The sequence below is a fragment of the Bombus impatiens genome, unplaced genomic scaffold, assembly GCF_000188095.3.
Source record: "Bombus impatiens unplaced genomic scaffold, BIMP_2.2 scf_0136, whole genome shotgun sequence".
In the NCBI taxonomy this organism is placed as follows: Eukaryota; Metazoa; Arthropoda; class Insecta; order Hymenoptera; family Apidae; genus Bombus; species Bombus impatiens.
In genome coordinates this window covers 973,711-998,698 of record NT_176555.1, presented here as the reverse complement: position 1 = coordinate 998,698, position 24,988 = coordinate 973,711, and the positions used below count along the sequence as shown (strand labels likewise).

Below are 24,988 nucleotides of genomic sequence, written 5' to 3'. Positions count from 1 at the left end.
CGCGAACATCGTAAAGGCCGGCAGTGAGAGTCGAACTACCACACGTGCCGGTCCTTACGATCGAACAACAATGTTTTGGTGTCGTTGCTCACCTCTTTTGCGTCTTGCTATTTCCGTACAGCATGAGTTATATATATGATCATGTAGCAGACGCCAGTTTACGTGTCACGAAATAATTTTTCTATTGGATGTATAATGTGCGATCACTCACGCGTTTAAAGCATGGCTATCATGCAATCCTGTTGCTGCTGGCGTTCAGTCAGGAGGGGTAGCTTCGCCTGTGCTATTTATTCCGGAGTAAGTATCGTATTATTATTACTATCTTATCCTACCCGAAACATTCCCTAGATATCTTTCTTATTGACAAGTTGTCTACATTTTTTCAAGATAATGTTTCTCAAGCAATATGTATTTAGAGGCAAAATATACAATACCATAAACGTGACATATTTTCGTTGAAAACGTAACTACGTTGTCAACTGAGAGAGCAATCGAAATGTAAATATTTGATCGTGAAACAGTAGTATGATAAACGCTGGTACGTACACGCGATAAAAGTACGTGTTTTATTGCCAGTATGTAATACACGGTATTAAAAAAAATGTAAACAAGTAAGTACGATATATTGGCGTGCACAGTGAAAAGAGTAAACGTATTTCGAGGATTTATACTCTTATCGCGGCAATAAAATATTTTTTCCTTCATAATAAGGACAAATGATACATTTACGGTTGCATTAACACACACAATTGATACAATTTATCTGTTGTTGTTGTCTGTTGTTGTAATATACAATTGAAACTCGTCTATCTTTCAAATTTGAACAATGGGGACTACGAAAAAGTATTAATTGCTTGAAATGAAATTCTTAAATGAAAGCATTACATTAAATATAAGTAGCAATTTTTAATTACTTATTTGTTTGTTTCCTCATATTTTCTCATCTAAACGCAATTTTCCTTAAGTAGTCAAAGTAGTGTATAACAAGGATATACGTTTTCAAAAATTCGTACCCATCAAGCATCATTTCATTAAAAATATGCAGTGGTAACGGAAAAACATTCAATTACAATCTCAGAAAAGGAACCCAGCTTCCTTTCAAAGGAAATAAATAGATAAAAGTCCAAAGTTTTCTACCGTATGCAAGGGGAAAATTAAATATAATTAAACGAGGAATTATTGTAGTTATGTTTCTAATGTATTTAGGCTAAAATGTAAAAGCTTTGCCCTATATAGTAGTAACAAAAAATTTATTAAACCGTATCAAGCTGCTGCATTAATTGAAAGAAAATGTATAAATGCGCAATGGTAAAACGAGCAAGATTTGTTCCTTTCCTAGCGTTTTCCGCTCTAATAATATACATATATTTTAATCAACAAAAAATTAAAGAAGAGAAAGAAAAATGTTAATAACCAGGACATTTCTGATTCGTTTTATTTTTACTGTCATAAATATAGTACCTAATAACAGAAAAATATATGCATTCGTTAGAATTAATGTATTTTATTGCTTGGACGAATCGTAAATAATTGTAAACAAGTGTACCGTAATAAAGTGTATTGCATGCTTGTAAGCACTTACGCAGAAGATCGTAAAAAGTAGACAGACGCCTATTTCTATTATTGCCTAAACGTTACATGCTCTAGTCACGAATCATCCTCGAAAGAATCAAACATAGAAACACTACCGAACATTTTTCATTCTTACGAAATACATTTAAAACAGTGACCAGTTAATTGCCAATCGCATTGAAATTCTTTAATTAGGTTCGTAAAATTTACAATTGAAATGTTTCAATTCTGTGGAAATAATTAAAAGATTAAAGGTTCTTTCACAGTCTGCAAAACATGACAGAAAATCAATAACGTTCAACGCGAATTTGACTTGAACCAAAATTTTGGAAATTCATTCACTGTAGTTTACGGGCGCGAAGCGTAATTCGAAAGATTGGATTTTGGAAAACTAGGTAAATTATTCGTTGAATTTTCTCGATTGAATATGAATTTTCAATCTCTGTGCAAATAGTGAAAAATTTAATTAATTTTGCGTAATAAAAAATTATAATAATTATTTATTCGAAATTAATTTGCAAACGTTTCGTAGCAGTATACATTACTTTTAATGCCTATCTGAAACATTATCAGTTTAACGCTGACAATGAGTACACAATTTATAACAGGTAAACTTATATATCACACTGTGTACAAAATTAATAGTTCACCATTCTGCTACAGTGACTCGTCTAAGCTTGCAAGGCTCGTGTTCGACGTAGAGTTCACGATAAAAAGCTTTGACATGCATTCAGATTTTACTAACTTCATTTAGATAGACAATGCATCGAGGAACATACCTCCATGATTTCCCTTTATTAAACTCATAAATATCACCGAAATTTCAATAACAATACATCCTTTCAGAATTCGCAACTTTATTTCAAAGAAGATAACTTTATAAATTTTATTTTTTACAAACAACACACGAACACCGAACTCGGTATTTCGGTATACCTTATTATAGCTTCGAATGGATATAAATATAGTTTCCATCGATCGGATTAAATTAAAGGTATCCTATATCGGGAAGTTTCTCACACATACGACAGGCGTAACTCGGCAACAGAATTAATTGCTTCGAGTGGCTTGAAATAGAATTAACTTCTTGAAATTTCGAACCCATATGTCCCTGTCGGGCTAGTTTTAACACCTTCGACATCATATATTTACGATATTGCCTTCTACGTCAGATAGCTTCAAATATGTACATTTATCGTCAAACTTTTTATTGTCGTGATAGGAAATATAGTGGTCGATGTATTCTTAATCACGACATCAAGTAGCGAGGTCGCATACCGAATCGATTTAAATTAAGACATGTGGCGAATAAGTTTAATTGCAAATTTTTCGTTCCTCTGGAAGAGGACGAAAATTCAGTTGCCCTAGTTCGCTGATCAAATTTCGATAGAATCTACGTGGAAAAGTAAACGAAAGATAAATGCTGAATACACATGACTACAATAGAAAAATATTATGGCTTTTCGTGTGATTATACAAAGTTTTAAAAACACCCAATTAGCAACACATTCCCTGAAGAAAAGATATAATAAAATATAAAAAAAAAATTAAAAGATTTTAAAGGAGAATTAGTAGTTTTATCTAAACGTACGATAATTCCCGGAATAACGAACGAATTAAACTCACGCGACGACCTCGTCGATTTTAAAATGAAATGGAAGATATCGAGTAACGAAATTTAATTTAGACTGGAATTACGGGAAGAGGGTGGAACAGCTGTATCGGCAATATTTGATGCCTCATAAAGACGTGACCAAATCGACTGGATTGCAGCGGAATACCAGGAAAAAGAAGCTCCCTTTAACCTTTATTACTTGACATTTTTTTGTTACGGGGTTGAAGTTTCGAATGGGAAGGAGGGGGAGAGAAAAAGGGAGATAAGAATTAAAAAAGTTTTGATGAAGGAACCCGATGTCTGACGTTGCGTGGATCAGGTTGCAAAGTGCAATTTATTTCAGTTAAATCAAACTTGTGAGATACACTAACTTCGAATACATTAAGTAATTATGACGTGACACTACGCATAATATTTGTTATTTTCTTGACCAATTCGTATAAACTTATGAAAAGAAAGATGAAATATTTTTAAGGGAAGAGGGAACTTCTCCATAAATCATAAACGCCAGGCAATAAATGTACCTACCTAAGTAAATTAAAATTTGCTTTCGAGCTTCCTTTCACTCTGCTGGTCAAGAATGAAAATTTCTTGAATTAAGAGTTTTTGCAAGAGTTCGTAATAGAATAATTAACTCAAACCGAAGAGCTTCACTTTTAATGAAACATGTACCGTGTCTAGAAAGTTATCTAACTTGATCCAGAATAACTACGGGTAACATTCCATTATAACTTTGATCCACCCCAGACGTTTCTACGTATCATTGTCGAAAATGTCTTCACAAAGATGCAAATTTATCTACTCTGATATTTTTACATGTACCAATCCATTTCTATGAAACGTTTCTGGAACAACAAGAATCACGCGTTATACAAGCGTTAATACCCACCTCAAATACTATTCGAGAGATTTTCTATTATTATTCTAGAGAATTTCATGCACGAAGCGTGATCCGACTAGGAGTAAAAGGGATTTTAAGCATAATCTTGAACAAAAATATTCGCAAATTTCTCTGTGGTGTTCAATTGTTAACAAACAACAAAAGGCTTTTGCATTCGTGATACTTATGGATATTTTAAAAGGCATATAGAGAGTTTAATATCTGTTTAATTATAAATTGTATCGAGCCTGGGGATTAAAGTATCATCCAAAGTAACGTGCAAAAGGGATTAAAGTATCGAGTAATCAGACGCTTCAACGTATAAACGGCACGATTTAATTGAAACACAGCAAATCGCATGGTCGTTTTAATTCGTACAACAACCGCGAGATCTGACACTTTCCCTGATTGGTAATTTAATATTGTTGCGTTTGTAGAATGATTAAAGTTATGTTAAATTAATTAAGATCGGAATTTAATAGAATCGGAGGCGAGAAATACGAAATTTAGACGATCAGGTATTTTGATTACACGAAGCATTATCAAAAAAACATCCTTTTACTGGTACAAATTAATTTTCTATTCATAGACAGATTATTGTGATAAATTTGAATTGTATCATTTCTAATAATAATATTTCTATCAAAAATAGCGAAGACAATTTTCTTAGAAGAAATATCAACTGCGGAAAGAAAAGAATTCCACCTATCTCCGAGAGAAGCTGTTCCTACATTTGCGTCATAGCGCAAAATCTCTATTTCCCTATCTCTCGATAGCATTTAACAAAAAGGAAACAAAAATGTTAGGAGAAAATAGAGTAGGATAAAAAAGCAGACTAATATTTCCAGAAAAACAACACGATGTTCTTAAGTTCCGAATTTTAGAAGCAAGTTATTGCATGTGTATAGAAAATAGAGGGAATAAAAAATTCGAACTCTCACGGATACCACTTATATTCGACATCCAATATCGTTATGCTTGTATCGTTATAGAAATTCTCTATCAAGTTCCTCTAGCTAAAAAGTCATATCGGTCGGTCCTAGTAGAAAAGCCAACAATTCACCTCTCGTCCTTTCAAATGGACTATCAGCTCCTCGTAGATCGTCTTTTTTACACCAGCTTCGCTCCCTATTTCCTCTCGAATGACGGGTATAGCTCCAGTTTCGATGGCTTATTGAATTCGATGGGAGGAGCGCGGTTCCATGGATATTGCTTTGATTACAGTTTATTTCGCGATACAAGGAAATATCGTAGAACAGCGTTTCCAGTTGTATTTTTAATAACACGGAGTAAAATAGAAATAAAAATATCTTTGATGAATTGTCGAAAACATTTATATATCAAGTTCTATGTTTTTCGCAGGATATAACATCGGATACAATAGAACAAATATTCTACGCATTCTTGCCCCAATCGATTATTTGTTACGCTACCAAAACGTCAGTACCGTTTTATATTTCTTGTTTCATTTTGACATGAAAATTTTTTGTATGCCCGATTTGTATCGATCGAAACCTAAAAAATGCAAATACCGTCATACGGGATACGAGGATGGAAATACGAATGCGATAATTCATCTCTGCATCAGGGTACGAATAAATGACGTTTCATATGTTTAGCTTTAATGGTGAAATACTGAAAGGGTGCTTTTATCTTTAGTACCATGAATGATAATCTCCTTTCCATTTGCTATTACATACAGAAAGGGGGCAGAAGGTCTTACTAGACTTCGTTGGTTTAACCTTCATTAATTCTGGACCATAGAGTTCGCCCGTTAGTTGATGATGTTTAGTTGCCATTTTATATTATCATCCGCTTATAGTTGAATTAAGCCGAACGTGTTTTGAACGTATCAGAATAGGCGACTCTGTCCGTGTCATTGAAAGCGATCCTTTATGTCACGAACTACGCCAAGTTTTACGTAAGCTCGTAACACGTGTTTTCATTAAACATGGAATTCTACGAGGCGCTTAAAATATATCGTAATATTCTTATGTAATTTTACATGCAATACAGCTGGCATATTTTTAACAAAAGTAAACCACGTGTGTAAGGTAAAATTTCTAGAAATTATTATTTCTAAATTAGGACAGAACCTACGTACAGTTAGGTTGTCGAAGTGTGAAGCACGCAACTGTACAAGATCAAAGAAACGCGACCGAACGCTTTCTTTGCACGTTTTTAGACGTTCGCAAACTTGACAACACGTTAGAAGCGTAAAAAATGACAAAATTGGTCCAAGGACGGCGAAACTACCCAACAAGAGACAATGAGAGGGGGAAAGCAATTTCAATAACCTCTGTCACGTTGGATCGATCGTTCGTCCGGAGAACAGAGAAGAGTGACGCGACGCACCCCTCAAGAAGCACGCCTTTTACCACTTACTCATCCTTTTCAGCTGGTTCGTGCCTGTGTACCACGCGTATATACGCGTACCAACGCAAGATTCATAACGCGCGTCAAATCGACCAACGAATGATAAATGTTGACAAATGCGCGAAATACCGAAGTACATTTAGTAAAGTCGTGCTTTTTAAATGAAAGCGACTTTTCTTCCCTCGAGAGCGTAGATATCGAACAAAAGTCATTGGGAATGTTGATCGATGGCTACATTTTTTATCGTGCCCTAAAGACGTTGGATTGCGGCGAAACTTTGTTTACCTGTTGTTTTAATACAACTATAGCGAACACATCGATTTAACGAGGTGAAGTAATGTTTGTATTCTTACTTTCTAAGAGAATTACGTAAGTTCTATCAAAGAACGTGTAAATTGCGTGCTTATGAGCACGGATTTATGAAATGGACTAATTAAGGCTGAAAATGAGTTTCGAGGTCTGAGATGATTAAACTACAAAATGTGAAAGGGACTTAGAGCCGTGTTATGTAACTTATGTTCGTGTTATTAATGTACGAAATATACGAAATATGTGAGATAAATCAGGCACAATATGGAGCGTAAGATCTTGGGATCATAAAGTTATAAATATTTTGTTCTGTATTATGAAGTGGATACTCGTGAGGGATGCAATCTGAAGAGTTGAAGATTCCAATTTCAAAACAATACCCTGTTTCCATGGAGGAGGTTCGAGCATAAAAAGTAAAGGAATAAAAGTGGATCAATCGACAAGGATCCGATTGCAATCCGACTGAAGTGGATGGAGCAGAAAGAAAGGCAATCCTCGAACAAAACTTACCCCTTTTCGTGGAAAAAATTTCAAATTCAATTTTCGATCAAAACGTAATTAGAGATAGATAATTTTTGAAAAGTTAATGCCAATTGAACGCACTAAATGACGTTTTACGTACCTTTACACGTTACACTTTACACGGATTTAGGCTAATTAATTAATGAAGTCAAAGATAAACCACGGTTTGATATTTGGCCAGAGACAGAACACGATACCGAACTTTTACTTTGAACGAGTAGGAACTCAAACGAACTGATTCTCGATAGTAAAATAGTAACAGTTTCAAGCACGAGGCGAGTGGAAGTTAAAATGACATCGTATAATTACTTAACGCTGGATAAAAAGAAGATTAAATACTCGATACCGATATTACTACATTAAGTACACAATATCTGTTTCATTTCCGATATTCAATTAGCGCTTCGGTATTCCTGAGGAGCTCGATCCCCAAGTTGTTTCAACCAATGTACCTTTCTCGGTAAACTCGTAATCAGAATAATTCATGACGAATGCTTCGGCCGTTATTTGTTCTGTTTCAGATTTACTTTACCGTATTGGCGCTAACCACGGGTAAAGTGCTCCAGGGGGAGAGTCAATATCTGCGGGGGAATCGTTCGTTACCCGAATCCACCAGCTTCCTAGAACCAGACACCATATCTCCTAGTGAGTATTTGGCTGTAACAACAATGCTCACGGCAGATGCACCGGGAGAGAATTCTCCAATTCTACTCCCGTAATATAAGTCACTAAGCGGTACAACCGAATTCATCACGCGTAATTGCCTGAAATTATTCTCGAGTTGCAAATTGAAAACAACGAGATCTCACGTTTAACATGATTCTATTCCTTCAGCGACAGTGCGGTTTAACGTGACGCTACTTATATGCTCGTGCTGCGGTGTGATTTGCAGTATCCTGCTGCTCTATGGCCTCTGTAAGGTAAGATGCTCCAAACATAACGCTTTAACACAATCCCATCGCGTTTTGTGCCACAACGTATTGTATGTGTTGTACGTATTGTAACATATTGTAACGTAAATATGCATTTTCACTTTGAATGAAAACTTTTGTCGAGCTCTCGTTCGTTGAAAGATTTGCAGTTAAATTGTAGACAGATGAATTTAGAACGACAGTTGTAAAGCCCTCGTCGTTTAGATTTCTTTACGACAGATATTGTCTGAAATTTCCCGATGCACATCGCGTTCTTTTGAATCAGAGAAGTTCAAAGTTCCTTGTCGGTTTAAATTCGCGGTAAAGCTTAAATAGAAGTTCGGATTAAAGCCCCGGATAATGTCATTTGCAAAGCACATTTCAAACAAGAAGATTAAGAGTGAAAAATTTATTTCAAAGTAACATATGAACCGTAAAAGAGATCGTACATTCGTTTTAATTAACTTTTATAAGAAAATAGAAAATAAAAATATATTTCTGGATATTCGATTTAAAACATATTTAATAACAAACTTACATATTAATACTAAACCTCAATGTAGCATTTTACTTCAAATGGAGGAAATTCATATTGAAATATCGACGAGTTTCTTGAGTGGTCACTGGTTGAAGCAAATTAGCATCGCTAGCGACAGTGGTGTATAGGCCATATAGTCGTACAACATTTCGAACATATGTACGCACGTACATGTTTGGTACCTATAGAGAACCCTGCTTTATCAAAGAAGCTCGATGAATACTGTTTCGTATAATTTGAAAATTTCATCGTCCTGAACTTAGACTTGAAATGGAATATAATATCAATTTATTATAATCTCTTAAATATATAATTAATTAGTAAGTTATTCAGAAAAGATTACCAAACAATAAGTAAATACTTTTTTTTTCGTTTATATCATTCTTACAAAATCGATTATTCTTAGATACAAATGACTCTGTTTAATTAAATTTCTAGAATCTACCAGTTTCGTGTTTCTCCAGTATTTCATTCGCCTAATTTTACACTGGAAAGATGTATTTTGCACGCACACCAGTATTAAACCGTAGTATTCATTCCCGTGGCACGTGATTCTTGCGCGAAATGGAAGTTGTTAGCAGGGATAAGATTAACTCCGCATTCAAAAATGTAGAATTGCGCGCGATCCCTCGATCGTTATGTCTAACATCAAAAGAGGATACCGCGATAACGTAAGTGGAAAGAAATCACGGAAATAAAAACGCGACTAAGGGAAAAGTGCGGGATTTCCGATCCTCTTGTATCAGATTTAGTCGCAGATGGAGAAACGCGGGTAGTTGGAAATTGTTTTTCCTAAAATCGATTATAAGAAAGAAAGGGGGAGCCGGGGATTGAATTTAAAGCAGCACCTGTGGAAATAAATCTGAATAATTTTCGATAAATTGAAATTACTTTTGGCACGGACGTTTTACTTCTGTCACCCACTATAAGGTGACACATTTTGATTTTTAAATTACAAAAACTTCGGAAACTAACGTTCGAATTAATTTCAAATTAATTTCACACTATAAATTACACAAATGAGTTTATTAACCAAAGAATTCGTTTCTACATAATCTTCCATTTTCTTTTTTTACTTTTTAAGAAAATGCAAGTCACAGTGCACTCAGTGTGTAGCTGGGATTTTGTCCTTCAATCGTCTTATCGCCCTCGTATCGATCTTGCTATTAGTTCATCTCAAATGACAGACAAACCCGACCTTCAAGGCAGAGCGATGCAATTTTTATCATCATCTTGGAGAAAGTAGAAGCACGAATCTCCTGATACGGAAGGATCAAGGCAAATCGGAAATGAAGTTCCAGTTTGTCGAATCGAGAAAAATATCGTTTTCAGAAATATCTCTCGATGCCGAAATCCTTTTCTATTTCGTTCCTGCATTTTACACACATTCGTACACGGTTTTTTTTTTGGTACTCGTATTTAATTTAGGAAGCGACAAATACGAAAAGCAATAATAAGAACAACATATTTTTAAAATTATGGTTATAATTTACGCATTGTCGCCTACAAAATGATAGAAACGTGTTATTTATGAGAAAGAAATACAAAGAACAAGGGTAATTAAAGTGTATAGTTATTTCAAAACATTCGTTATAACAACCCTTGAAATCAGAAAAGGGAAAGACAGAGGAGAGATACTTGACGTAGTATCTAGTCAACGAGGGTACAGAAAATTTACGAGCGAGATAAGACAACATCCCCGGGCTGGCATCAACCAACCGCGAAATTCCTTCCGCAGTTTTGCCCCGCAATTGAATTTTCGTTACCTATCTTTCAAAACAAGACGTCATACGAAATCGAACGTTTCTTCGTTAAATATTCATAGAAACATCCTTAACATCTTTCACTAATTGTTCACAACGGACAAATAGCTCGCTACGTACCTCTTGAACTAATACCTTAATAATTGATTAGATAAGAAACGTCGTATCATAGGTAATAAGTACAATTCAACAAGCTCATTTTGCACGTAATGACCTCTTCATAGATTATCGCAGAAACAAGGTCAAATTACTTATACTTTTAAAGCTTTCTTAAATCTTTTTTTTACACAAAGTAAGATACCATATTTAATTACACTTTCATGCTGAAAAATGGACGTCATTAACGCCTCACAAACTTTGCGGTCTTTGAAAAACTTTTACCAAGCTTGTGAACGATCTATACCTCGGGGATTCTGTCGAAGAAAATATAAGTAGAGAAAAAGCAGGTTACTTTACTTGTACTTTCGAAGGATTTCACGCAGCTCGGTTACTTTGTTGCCACATCAGCGCGCATGAAACTTAGAAACCAATCCGTGGTGAACATTAGCAAGGGATTTACAGAGCAGCGATGAAACGCTTCTGTTAACCCCGGAGAGAGACTAACTTTTCAAAGTGGATTCCGTCGAATCCGTGATACGTTAACGCAATTAAGCTCGGCGAGTTAATCTCGATGTTGCCTCGATGGCGCATCCATCAGTCGTCAGAATCGTACACGTTCACCAAGTGAATGCTCCTTTGAACATGGAAAAACGTCCGTAAACCCGAGTAGAAATATCAATTTTCGTCACGACGCTGATTTATCGACACCTTTCGCATGCAATCGACACGACTATCACTCACGTTGCGAACAGTTCTCTTACGTAAAACACAAGCACAACGTGATCGGTTCGAAGTGCCCCTTCGTTCGTGTCTACACGTCCATCGAGGACAACAATAAAGAGAGGAAAAAGATTCGTCTCCTTGGTAGTATTTCCTTTTACAAGAAATATTTATTGTTCTTCTCTATCATCAATAGAAACTCGCTTTATTTGAATTACAGTGAACTTATAAAATATAAATGAAATCTATATCTTGTTAAAACATTTCTTATCTTTTATTTTCTCTTCCTTTCTCTCTCTCTCTTTCTATGTAATAAATTCAACTTATCTTACTTGGTAGTTTAAAGATCCTGTAATATTTTTGAAGTTCGATACGTCTTACAAACAATTTTCTGCAGTCATTAAGTTAAATGCATGAAAGTTGAAAATAACATCTGGAAATTTGAAACATGCTTTTTTAATTCTACCTATTTAGAAGTTGAATTTAGAGAAAATAAATTATATTTATATTGCTAAACAAGATTCAATATTGTCTTTGTATATGAAAAAAGAAGTAAATGAATTTAACAGATACCTTATATGGTTCCTATCCGTCGCTTAATTTTCTAATTACTTGGCTGTAATTGAGATATTTATTAAAAAGGGGCTGTTGTTTGCCTTATCGATATCGAGAAAAATTATTGATAGATCCAAATTCGCGATTCCCGACACTAAATTCACAGAGTCGACTTGACATTTCTTCTTCGTATCGATCTACACGTCCATTAATCATTCTGTGACAAAACTACCGCGTTTATTTCGTGATAGTAACCGGCGATGAATAACCATGACCACATTTCGCCAAGATCTCGAATTCAGGGTTTCACGGTTTCACCCTCTTCGCTCGGCTATTTGTCATCTGGCATCCATCATTTTTAACACGTTGCGTATCACGATATTTTAGTTGGAAGTTCCAAAAACAAGTGTGTACCCACAATCTATTGTGTTATCTAAAAACACATATTCTACGAAAACATTAATATTTTTGTTTTTTTTTTTGCGAGGTCTATCGAAACAACACACTTTTAGAATTTTTTATATTTTAACATCCTCGCAATGGGTAACGCAGTTTTTAGATATAGAATACTCTGAAACAAATTATAGTACGTTCGTTCGTTCCTGTGTGTACGCATGCTACGAAAAAAATGATACGAGCTGACGTGTGTTCTATAACAAAAACTCACATGAGAATACACAGTTTTAATTATAAACCACCGTACTCAAAATATATGTTGCATATTGATATGCAAATCAGTTTTTTTCGCACAAGATATTCGCAGGCTTAAATATGCTGGCAAACGTAACGAAACTTCAAACGAGGTTTAGTCTGTTTGAATCGCATTTCAAAGCAGCCTGGTTTCGGGAATACAGTTGAAGACGGAAAATTGTTTCTCTGTGAGTTTACGTAAGCATAGTGCTGTCTCACGTGCTGCATTTTTACGGGAGTTTATAAAAGGAGCCACAAAAGTAGCTCGTTTGACTTCTAAAACGATACTCAATGTTTCTCAATACTCGAACCTTCTTTGCAAGTCATTGTTTCGTCTAGTACTTATCAACATTTAAGATCTCCTTTGTCTTCGTACGAAATATCAAATTACATTTAATGACAAATCAGACGATAGCATTGCAGCATAATAAATTGAGGAATAGAATGAATTTTCACTTTCCGCTAAAAATTAACCAAAAGATCTAATATTATGAATTTTTATAGCATGATGTAAGTATGCGTCAAAGGATTAATAACGAAGCATAAGAAAATTTACTTAATTTCAGAAAGCTTCGTCCTAAAATATACATCGATTATTTTGTAAAATGAGAAAAAATGACTTAGATAATAGTCGTTTCAAGGCTTTGCAATGGAGTGAAGTCCATAAGCGTAACAGCGGTAAATTATTACGGCCTTGTGCATAATTGCACCGTTTCTTTAGTCTAACGTAACAACTCGCGACTCTAAGAAAAGACGACACAATTGTCTTCCTACTCCATGGAAGAGAAACTTTCCACCCTTTTCCGTCGAGAGCTCGTCTAAACTCTTAACCCTCTGAGTAGACTTTACTTCGACAGTGTTCCTCGTTTTACCTTGGCGAGATGCAACGAGTCGGATCGAATGTTTCCAGAGGACGCCAGATAAACAAGGGGGAAAAAAGATATTAAAGTTAAAGAGGGACTATGAAACTACTCCCTCGAAACCAGCCTTCTTCTTTTCCATTCATCTGTGTTCACTTTTGATCGACGTCTTTTAGGATCAACGTGTCTTTCTCATACCCTGGATCATCGTCATCGTCACGATTTGTTTTATCGATGTGGGACATTCCCTGTACCTGTTCATCGCTGCGGTAAGTACAATTTTCTTTAGATATACTAAGAAAATAACTTTAGATGGTTTTATATTAGAATAAAATATGTATAAAAAATATCGGAATTTCTAAAAATACTCGATATATTACGTACATTTACAGAATAAATCGCCTGAAAAAACTCATTACGTGTTTCATATAAAAGAAATGGATCTAGCAGTGAAAGTCGTGACGAAATTTCTATAATATTTTCGTTTGGTCCATCTACGATATTTTTTCCTCTTTTCGTGAGAACAAACCATATGATTTCTGGTTTTCGTGGAAAGAGAATACGCCTGTGATAATTGCGGGCTTGCGTCAGTCGGTGAGAACATCTATCCAAAAGAATGATACGTCGATGTTTCTTTCGCCGAACAAAACACAAACCACGGGAGGTCTCTCACGGGAGGCAGCACGATTGGGAATAAAAACTAAAAATGTAATTTCAAAAGAGATCATATTTCGAAGGCACGGGTAAGCATTCTCGCGCTTCGCTAACCCGCAATTTGCCGATGCGATTCTTCGCAGAAGCTTTCGATTACGAATTCTTCGACCCAGTTTCGGAAGCTTCATTTTTAGGTTCACGCTTTTAAGTTACGACCTCTGGGTAATGAGACCTTCTTCAAACATTGGAACGTTGAATATGAAAAAAGCGCTCTTTCATTCGGAGAAAAAAGGTTCGTTCTATCCAGTCGCTTCATTGGAACAAGAAATTTTGGACCGAGCCCAAGCGAACTCGCATTACATCATAGAATCTCGACTCTGGCATATTTTTTAACAACCAAGTTGAACTTTCGAAGAATCGGTTCAACTACTCTCTAATCTGTCCCCAACAAGCCCGATATCCGAATCGATCGATAAAATCATGGTCCGTACGTCTCTGGGAAACTTCGTTCGTTTTTTACTCAAAGTTCTTTACTCGCCCATAAGAAACTTTCGCCTATTTTTAAAATTGTATCCCTCGACAGCTTACAACTTTTATACAGCGAGTTTCGAACGGGCACACAAGTGAAGACATTTAATGCCATTCGTGGATTATATCGAGCACTTCCTCATACGGCACACAGCCACGCAATTACCGTTGTCCGGCGCTTTTTGTCTCGAAGAATTCGTAGTATGACATAAGAAAGGAACATGAACTGTTTACCGGGCAGCAATCCAAACTCTCTTTCAGACTTTTCTCCTTTACTCTTCCTCTGTCGCTCTTTCGTCGTTTCATGGGCACGTTTCCCACAGCTGCGACGTTTTTCTCCGCAGTCGGTGCTAAAGGGGTTAGACTGTCGTTCAACCGTGTGATTCGAGAGCGTCGAGTGCTTTTGTCTCGTGATTTTCATGTATTTCAGGCACCAACTTATTGCGCATTCGCGCATCTGCCCCATTTTGATGTCTTTAAAGAGGAAACCTACTTTGCGTCTTCTGGTTCGTAACGCTGTAACGTACGACAAATAACTTACGTATGCATTCGTACTTTTGAAAGCTTTCAAAATACTTCCTCGGGAAATGCAGATGTTCTGGATCAACGAGTTTGAAAGGTTACAACACATTTAAACGAACAAGGCTATTTAAAACTTGTTTAATCGTGGTATTTCAACGTTAGTAGCGAAACTAATTATTCTGTATGTTTGTAGTGTGTTAAAGAACTCGAACGAATTTATTTTAAATTCACGAATGCAAAATGTTTTGACGTCGTTAAAGAGTCTATCTATTCAACAGTCGTGCTGTCATGATGTTTTGATACTTACACGTAAATAGCCAACGTGTTTTGCATTTATATATCCACTCCACAGTAATACTGATCTAGATTCATGAAATCAAAACATTTGGACGTTTTTAATGAATCGGATGTGCCTTCTTTGCACAGGTGAATCTTTTTACATATAGTTCTGGTAATTTGATAATTTTAATTCACAAATTATTTTTTTCTTTTTTATTTTGAAAGCGCAAACATTTGAAATAAATTGGCCCAGTCGAAATATCATGGTGATTATCTAAGATATGCACTGAAACTACTAATAAACTATATATGAAACACTTTCGACATGGGGATACGAGAGATTTCGAAGTACTTCGACCGCGCAATTAGTGCGTCGAAAAGTTTTGTTGATTTAATCATCGGGACTGGAATTTTGTTGAACGAAAACGACGCTTCACGAGTTTGAGCTGACAAGTTCTAAAAGTGCCAAATGCTGATTAAAATGTCAATCGAGATGACTGTTTATCGTGATCTTTGGAAACTGAAGCCGACCCTTCGCAAATTACGTTAGTTGAAAGTAATTAATTTAGCGAATCGAATTTTACCGTTTAGGATAGAAAAACGTTCACAAATAGAATTTCGATCATAATTGAATTTCCACGAAGTTAATATCAGGCATACTGTGGTATTGTAATTGCGTTAACCACGGTATCTTATCTTATCTACTTAATTGAGATTTCTGTAGCCACCTGTGTGTGATGAAGATCAATTCTTGGTTAAATCGTATTATATCACTTCGTGTATACAATGGAATGTGATAACATCATTGACCTATTCAAATCAGATCAATAAGCAACAGCCGAATAATAGGTATAATTCCTTTCGTGACCAAGTTAATAGACACAGAAGTTGACGTCGAAATAATGACAAATACCAAGATAAACAAAATTCTAAGAACAAGTTAAAAAGTACCTACTGTTATTGCGGGGAGATCTCAATTTTTCAGTGAAATGGTTCTCATATGTCGCTCTGTTTGGAAGGAGAAATACAAGAATGGTAGAACAGCGAAGCAAAATATATCCTAAAAGCACACGAATTACAAATGCATGAAAATGTGCGAAACGGATAAATATGCAACGATATAAACGAGAATATAAGAGTATAGTCATGTAAACGATAATACACAGGGGAAAATGCACGTGACTGGAGTCGCATGCCAAGTGTATTCCGTGCACCAGGCGGCCAGATGCAAAAGTTCATTCTGAAATAACAGCGCATCTGACGGTATTGCACGCTGCGCCGGTACGCGCAATCTTCATTAACGTTCTTACTGTTTGCGCGTCGAGCTTTTTTCTCGTAAAGCAAAAACAAAGGCGACAAAGTATTCTTCATTCTTTTCCTCTTTCTTCCTTTCATGTACGAATATCAAATTATCATATCATTATTAAGTCAAGAAGTCGGGCATTTTTTTATTCGTAAACGCGTTCCCCGTTTTAATGGCCTTTTCCCTATCGGAAACGGTAACGAGAACCGCTAACATCGATGCAAGATATCGCTCGTAATTACACGAACTACTATGAACTGATGCACTCGTCCTCTAAGTTAACGATACATTTCGTGGCTCTGTTACGATGCAGCTACATAAAACAAAGCGAAATCTGTTCGCGAAGTTTCTTTGGTGATCAAAGATTGTCAATTAGAACGTGTACATTTTTCTGTTAAAATGTATACATTTTTTATTTTCTTGATATGCGGAATCGGTTAATTATAAATAATCTAACATGTAATCGAACAATATTACGGGTTTAATATAATTACAATCGGATTATCACTAATTAAACAGTAATTATCTAATTAAACAAATAGCCATACCAGAAACTCAAATATTCGGATATTAGCGTTTGAAAAGTCGTAACTGAGTAGCGTTGTCTAACGCAAAACGTTTTCATTCTATCTTCGACCGAAAACACGTGTCGATTTTGTTTCTTTCTTATTGTATTGCTCTTGCACCGATACAATTTATCCGAGCGCAATAAAATTTCCAGTGAACTATCAAGGATCGACAGAGATATTTCCGATTTTCTTCGCATCATGACCGATTTGCGGAATCTGTGAGCGAATTCCCCGATTGTTTCAATAAACAATTCGAATCGAAATTGATCAATGTTATTATATTCATCGGTGCTGTTATCCTATTCATAATGAAGAAAAATCAAGAGTCTTATTTGTTTTATAGTACCTACGACGTCAGAATTTTAAAATATGTCTTTTCTACATAATATGATTCCTTGTTAAAAAGTCAGACAGCACAGCATGCAAACAACGTTCAATGTAAATTTACTCCTCATGAAAGGCTTTTGTATTAACTACCACGTACTCGCCGCAGGGAATCGAATAGCATTTTACAGCCGGTCTACGCTCAATACATAAACTCGATGCGAATAATAGCAAACATCAACCTTTTACTGCCTCCCTGTAATCGATTTCAGGAATTGCAACGATTCCTCAATTGTTCGACAAAATCTGTGTTATTACAGTGCATTCTTTAGGGTAACTATAAACATAAACAGGAACTACGATGATGGTTAGGAAGAATTGTAGAAGAAAAAATAATATACTGTGAAGTGTTATATTACATTAATTATATTACATTCACAAGATGTTCGTCGAACCGAGTAATTTAATTTTATCCCGGTCTTGTTTCAGTCCACTTTTGACCCGACGAAAGTGATGTTATACACATTGAACTTCTTCCTTCTCTGCCTGAACGTGAGTATATATACATTTCAGGAATCAATTTGTATAAAAAATAATCACATTCCAGAGATATTCCAATTTTTTCTTTAATTATAATCATTCATCTATAAAACATGTATGCTTTTGATTAATTTCTAAAATACGCTTTCTTCCATATAATGCAACTTTATTGAAGCACAACAGTATAATGTACCATCGATACGCCTCACTTGCATCGACTTTTGTTTTTCGTTCCTGACCTTGATTTTTATTTTCAATTATAAAACATAGGTAGAAAGAATGTGTTACGTTATCAGATGACCAGGCGCCGGCTTATGGGCTATATCCCACGTATCCTTTACTTCAGATATATTCCGTGTTGTGCGTGATCTCCCAGTATCAAGAATATATGGCCGGTCGAGGCACCATCGCGGATGACTACGAATACAGGGTCAGTATTCTGAGAGTCTCTCAACGGAAAGAGGAACGGAATAAGGGACGAAAAGTTAAGTGTACTAACTGTATTGTCGAATAGTTAGCGTATTGTTGTCGACGAAACTAATCGTGAAAATTATGGATAGGTTCGAGAATAACGTCTGATAAAACATTGAAGTTTATTATTTAGTCAACATATGATATATGAATTTCATATACGAACCCCAAGACAATTTTTTCTTGTCCCGAGAAATCGGGTACTATTATTAAACTATATTATTAGATTGCGGTGATAAATATATTTCAGAACGACATTTAAATAACGAGTGTCTGTCCACAAAATTATTGTTCCCATTATGTTTATAGCGAAAGTTATAAAGAACAACGAGCAAGAACTTCTTCGAAGGAAATCCAATTATGTCTCGCCATTCCGGAAATTCTGCTATTGTAAAAAAATTAGTACTCCAAGGCTGTGAAAAGGTCTCGAAAGCATCGATATCGGGCAATCTTATTATCCAAATAGAAACTTTCTTGTTGCTTAATCTGAATTCTTATCCATCATCGTCGTTTCCTTTTTCATGCTATTCACATGGTTTCTTCAAATGCTTACGCATTCCACTAATTCACAATAAAGTCGTACACGGTAAAAATAAAAATAAAGAACCATAATGTATAATGCAAAAAAAAAGAAGATTATTGCGAAATATTTTATCGCTTGACGTGTTATTAACACAGATAAGTCGCACGATCAATATTTTATTACTCCATAGAAGAACGATAATAGGACGCAACAATCCGAAGCAATCATAAACAATTGCGCTTGATATTAAATAATTGAAGACTGTGAGCAGTATGGCATATTGGCTTCTTCGAATTAAAATTATTTATCACGGTAATATGAAGGGGTACTTATATGCAATAGATCACACACCGAAGCAAAGAGGCTAACCTGATGGTATCTTCCGACATTGATTAATGTAGATTGTGTTATTGATGACGTTATACATGCACGTCGGTGTACAGATCGAGCTCGTATTATTAGCTCTCTTCGAATAGTGTTTGACGTCGCGACATCCCTCGTAGCGAAGGTTGCTCGAATAAGCGTCATTCAGAATGACTGACATCCGGAAAATTCAGGGTAGCACCAATCTCGTCTCTGATATACGTTCGTCCACTCGATAAAATACTATGTAATAAAACGTTTCCTTAAAAATATCCCAATACGAATCGCGACAATCATTCAAGATTAATTCAAACACCATAAAACAAAAAGTTCGTTCGCAACCTTCGTACTAGCACGAACCAGATTATCTCGGACGATCTTCAATTTCGATTAAACTCCTCTCGCGCCAGCTCTCGTACACGAAACTCAGTTATCTTGCACTCACGCTGCAGTTTCAAAGAAAAACTGAAAAAACTCCGTTTACTCGTTATCTTTCGAAAAGAAGTCGATTGCATCGAAATTCAATTATAAAATGGGTCTTATGAAGTGACCTTTGAAGGTTCCAGCAGTGAGGTATGCCATTCAGCCGCCGACTACGACTGCAACGTCTTGTTTGAGTTCTCGAAGGGCGCCGACCAACAATGAAACCAAAGCGACTGCAACACCGACGCAGAGTCCTACGACCGGTCAGAACACTCTCTCCTTGGAAAAAAGTCCTGTCACGGGACGACCATCCAGGAAACACGTCCAGTTCCCTGACACGGCTCCCGACAGCCAGAATGGAAAATCCGGTAAGTGCACGCCCGCTTTCTACATGCATATGCACACCTCCATTCCATTCTGCATTTCTATTCTGTATTCAAAGAAACAGATTAACTTAACTTCATTTTTTCTGAAATTAAATCATGTAAAATTTAACAACTCAACTAGACTAGAATGCTAGAATAAGATTTCAGTGACATTTACAAGCCTGATAGATGAGACAAATTAACTTCAGAAGCAAGCAATATGAAATTTCCAATTTATTTTATTATCAAACGTTCAAACGGATAATTATATCGTCGACCTAGTTTATAGCTTTGCTCCATCTTAAATTGATCGTAGAGAAGAGCGGTTGTTTCAGTTGAAGGCTAGGACACACAGAGTTTGAGTTGTTACTTACGAAGTGTAGTGGTGAAGAGTAGTGGTGAATAAATTATAGGGATCACTTGTACGTGCGAGTTAACATTGATGGAATTCACTTTGTCGCTTATTCAAACAAGATTCTAGGAAAATATGTTTTTGATCTTTTTCATTAATTAGATTCGTCTGTATGTAACACGTGCTTCTATACTTTCTCTTTATGTCGCAACTATCACTTACCTTGATCTGTGGTTTCCTGTCGCCATGCTAAACGAATCAACGACAATTTCGAAACATCACATTCTCACTATGCATGTATGTCTACGTATATATGTTTCAGAAGTTCCAATCACGATGTTGGTACTTCAAATGGAAGCAGAGAACGAACACGCGACATCGTCGACCTCGTTGAAGCTCGAGGAAGCCACGATCGATCAGGTTCTTCTATCTCAGAAAAATAGCTATAGTCAACACACCTGAAGTTTAGACTCTGCTTGTACCATCGACGTGAAAGCTAACAACAAAATTTTCTTGCCATTTACTGCCGGTTCTCTTAGCTCTCTGAGAAATTCATGCGGCTTACGAATGGTTTCACACCACCAATGAATAATTTATCCTCGTAAAAGACATCCTCGAGTACAAGCTAAGCTGTGAGACAAGAAACCGACGGTTGAACACCATCGCTATGCTAGTTCACTCAACGCGATGGTCTATCCTTTATATCAGCATTTTGATCGATTGCCACCTCTGCTCTGTCGGTTATTTTCAACTGATAGTACCCGCATATCGGACTCTTTGGTTTTCTCGCGATATATTTACTAAATTTGCGATAGTATTACATTTCGTTCTATATTATCGTTAGAAGTCAATTAAAATTGTCACAAGAGAAGCGTCATCTCGCGAAATATACTCCACTGTCATTCGAAGAAATTTAAGACGTTTGCGCAAAATTAATGTCTTAATTTCATTTATTGCGCTAGGTACGCCATACGCGCTAGGTTCTTTAGGTTATCGCGAAAGCCGTAAAGTGTACAGGTGCAGAATCAGAGGCGATCGAGTTGAATGTAAGGACAAACGTTTGCGCAACTGTCGATCAATATTGACGCCATTCTGTGACGATTCTGTTGTCACGATAACGAACTTTGATCTTCCAATTGAAGATTAGCGCTTCAAACAATACTCCAACTACTTCAGAAATCGATCAGCTTAATCCAATGTCCGATACTGTTTCGAAATGAACGAACATCCCTGTGTCTTTAACAGAATGTACATTAAACGCGAGTAAAATTGTGCAATCAAGCTGACCAATCGTATTTTTGTATTATACATTTTTAGACAAATTTGTATTTTCGGGCGGAAAGAGAACATTCTTTCTCGTTTACAATGCAATTTTTGGAAAATTATTTATTTCGTATCGATTCGACTACACCATTGTCGAGTTACAATGCTTGTTCCCTAGTTTCTATTACGGATTACGCTGCTCGAAATTCACCCGCTACGAAGTAAAGTATGTACGATTCCAAATTTCGATATGAACTCGGCGATTTCCAGACTGTTCGTATCCTTAAATGTACATATTACTGTAAATTACAATATGTGTCGCAGTACCTGTTTACATAGGTTCCAAAATGGACTTTTAAGAGGTTGTTCTAACATTTTCAATAAATAATTTATGTGGTTTTTTAATAGATGCTATTTTTATTTTTCGACGACGACATCTTCTCGTAATTAATCGTGAAATTTCAAGCTTCTTGACTCATTACACCTTTCAACCAAAATAATGGCCTGATTAATCACTTTTTCATTCCCTCGATAAAATTCTTCCTAATTTGCAATAACGATTCTCTTTTCGTTTCCGGAAAGTAAAACACTAGAAAGAAGATACTGAACGTGTTCAGACCGGAAATAAACCAAAAGATAAGGGAATATGCGTTGTGTTCGAACATGATCTCACTCCAGACACGCAACGCGATAAACGACCATACGAAATTTATGCAAAAACAGAAGCTGATACACGTTGCTTTCGCGTAGATTGGAAATATTTCGTTTACAAGAACGAAAGGTACACTGGCCAATCCTAAAGAGGAGCTTATCGTGTAAAATAATACTGCTACGAAGGACAACAGCCGAAGATTCGTGGTATCTACGGCGTTCTCTTGCATGCAGAAGTAGACAGCCAAAAGGAAACTGCAACTAGAAACGCCTATGGTGGATATAACCATTAGAGGTCGTCTTCCTAAACGATCCACCAAGCTAATGCACATAAGATACGAGATCAGATACACCGTTGCTAAGACGATGCTGGTGTAGACCCCCTGCAGTTGAACGTCGTGGATCTTCTCGAAGATCGTTTGGGCGTAACTGATAAGAATAATCGAACTTGAGAACGCTTGCACCGTCATTACACCTGCGCCGATTAAGATCGCAGCTTTTCCTCCTAAAAAGTTGAATACTTAATACATTGTAAGCTATGAAATTGGCGACAAGGTTCGTTTTATATTGGATACTACGGAAATTTATAAATTTTTGAAGTTGACAAGGATTTTTTCGAAGATTTTATTTACCTGACTCAGAAATTAAGTGTAAGATAGAAGACAATATCCCATTGCATCGAGGATTGGATTCGACCGCTCTAATAATAGAATCCATTTCCTCGGCAACGTCACCCGAACCGCGCAAGAATATCAAAGAATCCATGGCAGCTGCGAATTCTTTTCGGCGCAGCAAATAATAAGGAGTTTCAGGGCACCAAATGAATATCAGAAATTGCAGCATTGCCAATGATATTGCCACGTAAGAATATTGGTACACGGTGCTAAATGAGCCGACTACACAGCCCAAAAGATTACTGCAATAATGCATTAATACGAAGCAACTGCACAAGGCACCGCGAATGTGCGCAGGAGAGATCTCTGTCACGAATATTGAGCCACTCGTGAAAATTATGCCACTCACAATCCCGCCTATGAAACTGGCCACGTACAGATTCTAAAAATAGGAAAAATCACGTTTGAAAAATATCACAAGTTCGTTATGCTTTTAAAATGTGTTACAAAAATTCGATAGTGATTATTTGATAAATAAACATTCTGAAAGTTCAGATTTCATATTTACCAGAATCGATGGATTCCATATTCTTAATAACCAACTTAAGCAAGTTGGAATAATAGTAAGCAATATCGAAATTTTTCTGCCTAGAAAGTCAACTATGAATATCGAAAGAAAGCAACCGAACGCTGTTCCAAGTTTTAATGAAGATACTATCCAGGAGGCTTCGTCGATAGCGATTTCGAAAGGAAAGTCGTTGACTGAGGATTTTGTTATCATCGGTGACGTCCATTCCAAAAACAGGTCCGCATTTAATTGGGCCAAACACACTGTCTTAATGCAACAATTATCGATATCATAATTTGTAAATTAATAATTCACTTACATACAAAATAGATAATACTATTTATAGAATTTCCCTTACCTACGAAAGTTATCAAATAAATTCTTGCATTCGACATGTTCGCAACTGCTACGTGATACACTGTTCGCTAGGAAAATTTAGGTTTCACGACGGATATACCTAATTACATCGATAAGAATTTTCTATTAGTCTTTCCTTCGTAACTATTTCGAAGGTGAACAAGCCGCGATAACGATTATTCCAGCAAGGTGTTTTAATTATCATGATTCCACGTAAGCGTGCTTCGAAAGCAACTACAATAGATGGAAGTGTGTGCATAAAATAAGTGATGTTTATTTTACGAGATATATTAGATACGTAAATAACATCCGTGCGGAAATTCTAAACAGTTTCCATTTCATATCTATAGTACAATCATCTTGTACATGCACAAGCAATAACCATCATATGTACCGGTATGTATTCGCAATCTACAACACAGATAACGAAATTAACTACTTGAATGCTAATTAATGTGCGGCACGGGTAACCAAACGTTGAACATTAATCTCATTACATTTATTTAGTTTATTGTTAATTTTTTCATGGAGTTTTATGAAACAACGTATGTATCTTCCTGCATTACTTGGTGTTCCTCTTTTTGTGAATAAACAGAAAACTCTGTCAAAATAAACATTTGTTATCAAGCAGAAAATTACTTCCATGCATGTATAATAACTACGATGTTTATCAATATATAAAGTAATTTATTTATAAATAATCAAATATTTTCATGAAATCACGGTGTAACAGTTGGTTGTAGATTACATAATTACACGTGAGATACGTATTACGTCTGACCATTGTCCGAGATCACTATCAGTAGTAATGGTTTATATACGCTAAGCCTCAGTAGTAACAAGCTGTATGGATCAGACTGCAATTTATGCAATCTGATAACCTAGCTACGTGATAAAGTCAGGCATTAA

General features: G+C 36.0%; 2 protein-coding genes across 6 annotated transcripts; one reads left to right on the top strand and one right to left on the bottom strand.

Annotated features, from left to right (window-relative positions):
* Window positions 1-4: 4 nt before the first annotated feature.
* LOC100743584 lies at window positions 5-22,294 on the top strand. 4 transcript variants are annotated; one of them, XM_003487046.4, is made up of 8 exons: window positions 6-297; window positions 7,796-7,919; window positions 8,109-8,194; window positions 13,587-13,679; window positions 18,079-18,141; window positions 18,476-18,559; window positions 20,046-20,277; window positions 20,949-22,294. In XM_003487046.4, exons 1-8 carry the CDS (start codon window positions 223-225, stop codon window positions 21,086-21,088), a joined length of 897 nt encoding a protein of 298 aa, XP_003487094.1. In that variant the 5' UTR covers window positions 6-222; the 3' UTR covers window positions 21,089-22,294. The 4 variants fall into 4 exon arrangements, with proteins under 4 accessions (XP_012237386.1, XP_003487094.1, XP_012237384.1 ...); XM_012381961.3 differs by having other exon boundaries at window positions 18,476-18,613; XM_012381963.3 differs by lacking the exon at window positions 13,587-13,679 and having other exon boundaries at window positions 5-297; window positions 18,476-18,613.
* On the bottom strand, window positions 22,008-24,211 carry LOC100749711 (facilitated trehalose transporter Tret1-like). 2 transcript variants are annotated; one of them, XM_003487097.4, is made up of 4 exons: window positions 24,081-24,211; window positions 23,723-23,985; window positions 23,173-23,596; window positions 22,008-23,045 (listed from the first exon to the last, which is right to left on the bottom strand). In XM_003487097.4, exons 1-4 carry the CDS (start codon window positions 24,115-24,117, stop codon window positions 22,402-22,404), a joined length of 1,368 nt encoding a protein of 455 aa, XP_003487145.1. In that variant the 5' UTR covers window positions 24,118-24,211; the 3' UTR covers window positions 22,008-22,401. The 2 variants fall into 2 exon arrangements, with proteins under 2 accessions (XP_003487145.1, XP_012237383.1); XM_012381960.3 differs by having other exon boundaries at window positions 23,723-23,989; window positions 24,081-24,204.
* Window positions 24,212-24,988: the final 777 nt, after the last annotated feature.